The sequence below is a fragment of the Cibotium barometz genome, chromosome 12 (genome assembly GCF_041138505.1).
Source record: "Cibotium barometz isolate CiBa-2024 chromosome 12, ASM4113850v1, whole genome shotgun sequence".
Lineage (NCBI taxonomy): Eukaryota > Viridiplantae > Streptophyta > Polypodiopsida > Cyatheales > Cibotiaceae > Cibotium > Cibotium barometz.
In genome coordinates this window covers 14,325,126-14,331,106 of record NC_141057.1, presented here as the reverse complement: position 1 = coordinate 14,331,106, position 5,981 = coordinate 14,325,126, and the positions used below count along the sequence as shown (strand labels likewise).

The 5,981-nt window shown below is 44.0% G+C and overlaps 1 protein-coding gene across 1 annotated transcript; it reads right to left on the bottom strand.

The window, feature by feature from the left end:
- Positions 1-3,879: 3,879 nt before the first annotated feature.
- Positions 3,880-4,794, bottom strand: LOC147633092 (wall-associated receptor kinase-like 9). The gene has a single exon (XM_086805681.1). The coding sequence runs from the start codon at positions 4,792-4,794 to the stop codon at positions 3,880-3,882; it is 915 nt and encodes a 304-aa protein (XP_086661807.1).
- Positions 4,795-5,981: the final 1,187 nt, after the last annotated feature.

Below are 5,981 nucleotides of genomic sequence, written 5' to 3'. Positions count from 1 at the left end.
ACTAGTGTCGAGAGGTGAGTGATGATTGACTCAAGCTAGGGTATAGTCATGGCAGCGTACTCAATCATATCCTCCTGGATGGACTCTCTGTCTATCGCCATTTGTCTCAAGATCCTCTTGATGACCATCAAGAGGGGAGCCTTTTCTTGCTCAGCCATAGCTATTTCAAGGAAAAAAAATTGTAGTCAACTCATGAGAAAGAGAGAGCCAATAGAGATCATGCGTAAAGGACAACACAGTTATGTGCTTGGGCAAGAACTAAGGAAGTGCTGAAAAAGCCAGCAAGTACACGTCAACTTTTTTCTCGGAGGAAAAGTCGTGAAACCAAGGTGCACAGAGGCCAGCCAAAAGCTACTCTGCCCCCAGGTTATGCTCAAGTGATGCATGGACTGCCCGTTTTATGTTCCCCTGCTACTCTTGCTTTTATTTACAATATTCTCTAAAAATAACAAGCATGTATTCTAAAAAAAAATGCAGCTCTTTAGATCCCCACGCCTCCGCTGCCATGGTTGAGCCTGATGCTCATCATGTACATGATGTACATAGACTTCATGTTTACCATGTCCAAGAAGTACATGGTCTTCTTCCGCGCGCTCCAGCGCACTATAGCTGCTCTAGGTTCCAATTGTGCAAGATGCACCATGTGTACATGCTCTCTCTCAGTTCCATGTGTGCTAGCCCTTCATCCTGTATAAAAGATGTCACCAACCTGTATTAATCAAATTTAATACATACATTAAGGACAATTACCAGAAGAACCATGGATGGACACCAAAAGCTCCTAAGCTATTTAGTGAGAGGTAGTCCTAAAGATATTGTAAGGCTCTAATATGAGCACAAGAACATCGAGACGGTATGGCTACAAGTAGCTAGTGAAGGATAGATAAGTTCAATACCAGCCAGCTGTGGATTGCTGTGGATTAACTCCTCGCAGCTTGCTGTGGATTAACTCTTCTACAATTTCCTAAGTATGGAAACCTAAAGGCCATTAGGGCAGCCCATGTCCCTAAGGCATATGATAGAGAGAGAGAGAGAGTGATAGAGAGAGAGAGAGAGAGAGAGCATAAGGGCTGGGGGTGCGTGTTAGAGGTGACTGATGATTGACTCAAGCTAGGGTACAGTCATGGCAACGTACTCAATCATATCCTCCTGGATGGACTCTCTGTCTACCACCATTTGTCTCAAGATCCTCTTGATGACCATCAAGAGGGGAGCCTTTTCTTGCTCAGCCATAGCTATTTCAAGGAAAAAAAATTGTAGTTAACTCATGAGAAAGAGAGAGCCAATAGAGATCATGCGTAAAGGACAACACAGTTATGTGCTTGGGCAAGAACTAAGGAAGTGCTGAAAAAGCCAGCAAGTACACGCCAACTTTTTTTCTCGGAGGAAAAGTCGTGAAACCAAGGTGCACAGAGGCCAGCCAAAAGCTACTCTGCCCCCAGGTTATTCTCAAGTGATGCGTGGACTGCCCCTTTTATGTTCCCCTGCTACTCTTGCTTTTATTTACAATATGCTCTAAAAATAACAAGCATGTATTCTAAAAAAAACGTAGCTCTTTAGATCCCCATGCCTCAGCTGCGATGGTTGAGCCTGATGCTCATCATGTACATGATGTACATAGACTTCATGTTTACCATGTCCAAGAAGTACATGGTCTTCTTCCTCGCGCTCTAGCACTATAGTTGCTCTAGGTTCCAATTGTGCAAGATGCACCATGTGTACATGCTCTCTCTCAGTTCCATGTGTGCTGGCCCTTCATCCTGTATAAAAGATGTCACCAACCTGTATTAATCAAATTTAATACATACATTAAGGACAATTACCAGAAGAACCATGGATGGACACCAGAAGCTCCTAAGCTATTTAGTGAGAGGTAGTCCTAAAGATATTGTAAGGCTCTGATATGAGCACAAGTACAGCGAGATGGTATGGCTACAAGTAGCTAGTGAAGGATAGATAAGTTCAATACCAGCCAGCTGTGGATTGTTGTGGATTAACTCCTCGCAGCTTGCTGTGGATTAACTCTTCTACAGTTTCCTAAGTATGGAAACCTAAAGGCCACTAGGGTAGCCCATGTCCCTAAGGCATATGATAGAGAGAGAGAGAGAGAGAGAGAGAGAGAGAGAGAGAGCATAAGGGCTGGGGGTGCGTGTTAGAGCTAGACCTAGCCTACAAAGGAAATCGCACACCAAAACTGGCTAAGGTCATTTATATCAGGAGAAAGGCATATGCCAAAAGTGAATCGTAGCTCTAAAAGTGAGGAGAAAGGCTCCTTTTGCTCAGCGCAAAAGGAAGGAGGCCAGCCAAGCTGAGAATCTCCTTTAAACAAAGGCACTTTACTGGATAAAGAGAGCAGCTCTTTGGTATGCGTAGCTTTACTGGCAAAAAGGTGAAGCACTTCTTCTAGCTTGCGCAACCTAGCTGAGCATAAAGTCAACATGGCTGGTCGTTCGGGTTTAGCAGATAAAAGAAATCGCAGATCTGAAAAGGCTAATTTTTCCAACAGTGGCTTCACTCTTGTCCGAATCTTCCATATTTGGAGTTTTCGATGATCATTTAATTTGAGTAAAGAGTAAGCATGAGAGAGGGAATCCATCTCTTGAAAAGAGAGCTGCCTGCAATGACTAAATTCAGTGAGTGATTGAGTCATTGTTTTTGCCCAAGAAACTTGGGTTCTCCATTCAGCCATGTACCAAACACCATAGTCCTGTATGGCTGCCTGAATTCTGCACACAAAGCTTTCCCATGCATAATTAATATCCTCCTGTGCATGAGAGAAGAGAGGGTGTATGGCAGCCCAGATCATGTGCTGGAACTGTTGATGTAGAAGATAAGCAGTATTGACATGTAGCAGCCTGCTACTTCGAGAATTCAGGTCATCACAAGGCATACCAAATGTCAGAGACAAACAAAGAGAAGCATGGTCGGACATCCTTAGAGAATGTTCATCAAATAGATGACACGTGAATCCATCAAACTGGCATGCATTCAGTACCATCGATCTAACCTGGCCCAATATTCAGAGAGAGCATTATGATGGCTGCCTGAATTATGCACACAAAGCTTTCCCATGCATAATTAATATCCTCTTGTGCATGAGAGAAGAGAGGGTGTATGGCAGCCCAGATCATGTGCTGGAATTGTTGATGTAGAAGATAAGCATTATTGACATGTAGCAGCCTGCTACTTCGAGAATTCAGGTCATCACAAGGCATACCAAATGTCAGAGACAACCAAAGAGGAGCATGGTTGGACATCCTGAGAGAATGATCAACAAATAGATGACACGTGAATCCATCAAACTGGCATGCATTCAGTAAGTACCATCGATCTAACTTGGCCCAATATTCATAGAGAGTATTATGATGGCTGCCTGAATTCTGCACACAAAGCTTTCCCATGCATAATTAATATCCTCATGAGCATGAGACAAGAGAGGGTGTATGGCAGCCCGGATCATGTGCTAGAACTGTTGATGTAGAAGATAAGCATTATTAACATGTATCAGCTTGCTACTTCGAGAATTCAGGTCATCAAAAGGCATACCAAATGTCAGAGAACCAAAGAGGAGCATGGTCGGACATCCTGAGAGAATGATCAACAAATAGATGACACGTGAATCCATCACACTAGGATGCTAAGTACCATTGATCTAACCTGGCCCAATATTCACAGAGAGCATTATGATGAATAGGCTTACCATTATGAGCTTACTTAGGGTCTTATGGATAGGAAATTGCATATCATCAAAGGATTTTTAGAGAGTGGCGGATTTGCGAAGGTTCAGGATTTTCTATGAAGATCTTGAGGAGGTAGGGGCTATTTCACTCATGGTTGTGGAAATAGGTGTAGATTGGTGTGAAAGTGTCCAATTGGACCCTATGAGCAAAGAACTACCACCTTGTTGTTGCCATACAATTGTTGCCATACAATGGGCCTCATATAATTCTGAGTTGGGCCTTGAATATAGCTTCCCACAACCTCATTCACTACCATCCTCTTAGATTGAATTCTCTTTAGGTTTCCAAGCACCTCCTCCATTGTAGGCCGTTGATGGCCCTCAAGTGCCAGGCAATGGATTGCTAGCTTTGCAACATCTAGAGTGGATGCCAAGGCATTTGGATGAGTGCTTAATCTATAGTTGATAAGGTTTGAGAGGCTCCCAGTTCTGAAACAAGTCTGGAAGCAATGGGCAAGTACACCTAGCTTTGAGCCCAAGTCGGCTGGCATGGTGGTGATGAGCTCAAGCAAGACAACACCAAAACTATACACATCTCTTTTATTGGTGAATTGACAAGTGAGATGGTACTCAGGATCCAGGTAGCCATGAGTGCCCACCACCGTGCCGAAGGTGAGGTGGGTGGCACCTGAAGTGAGAAAACGTGAAGCACCAAAGTCAGCTACCTTAGGGTTGTATGACTTGTCGATGAGGATGTTGGTGGACTTTATGTCTCGGTGAAGAATGGGCGGGCACATCTTGTGGAGATGATTGAGTGCCGTTGTTGTGTCCACCGCAATCTGAAGCCGCTTTGCCCAACTTGAGACTAGTGGGCTTTTTGGAATGTCTCTACTTGGGTGCAAGTGATCCCAAAGTGTCCCATTCGCCACAAATTCATAAACAAACAGGGGCACTCGGGTCTCTACACAGCAGCCCAATAGCCGGACAACATTCTGATGTGTGGTCTTCCCTAACAAGAGTATCTCGGACACGAAGGACTTTATTTGGTCTTCTTCCCTATCCGCATCGTCCATGTTCTTGGCCTTCTTGATGGCCACCTTGCCATGGTTGGGCATGTTGCCCCAATACCTGTGCTGGCCACCGTGAGCTTGGGATTGTTTGAAGCTGCTACAGTGCGCACGAAACGCGAAAGGAAATTGAACACATGTTGAAGTTTTTTTAAAGATTTGGTCTCATAAACAACCCAAAAAAAAATGTGGTTTATGCATCACAATTTCGATGCTTATGCCACTCATTTCCAGTTTGCTATGGGGTCGCTACCACGGTGGCATATACAACTGCATTTTAAAGGTCGCATAAGCATCCACGGAAGCGACCCCTGCTATTTTCTTCATATTTATATGAGGGTCGCTATGTATAGACCATTCTTGTAGTGGAAGGAGAAGATGTGAAAACCAAAAGGAAACGGAAGCCTCGTAGAAGGTTCTAGGTGTCAGACTTCCCACTGGGGGATGGGCAGACCAGCTATAACTTGAAATCTGATATGGTGAACAGGAAGGCCAACATCACCTTTGGGCAGTTGGTGGAGAGGGTGCCAAAATTGAGAAGGCAATGGAAGGGACTTGTGAATCCAATGGAAAAGGAGTCAGAGAAGAGGTCAAAGTACTATCTTTAGAAGAGCTTCCAGATATTTGCCCTATTGTGGAGGCGTGAAGTAAAGGTAGGAACCTTGGTCAGGCCTATATTGATGGAGGAGCTCAAATCTGTGTGATTACTCAATCATGTGTGGAGCAGTCAGGCTTGTGGGTGTCTAGGGTTTCTGGTTTTCAAATTAGGATGGCTAATCATCAAAAGGTAAAATGTCTTGGTATGGTAAAGGAGTTGGAAATTGAAGCTTTTAATGTCAAAGCTACTGTAGATTTTCATGTGATCCTGCGGGTCTTGGTGCTTTTCCAATTATTCTTGGATGACCCTGGTTGCGAGTGGTGGGTGCAGTACAAGACAGGAGGTATGGGACCATTTCTTTACATAATAAGCGGGGTAATAAAAAATCTTTTGAGATGCATAGTAGGAGATCTTTGAATGATGTGTGGGAGAGGCCACAGGATTCGAGTGAAGAGGAAACTACCACCAGTACTTCTGAATCAGAGATGGATTCATCGACTACTGCTTCTAGCGAAGAAGAGGTAAATGTGGCTTTCCTAGTATCAGAGCAACAAGGTAATGAAGATAAAGAAGTGCATGAAATGGGTGCTGAGGGAGAAGATACCTTGGGGTCGTATGAAGTGATCGAGGAATTACT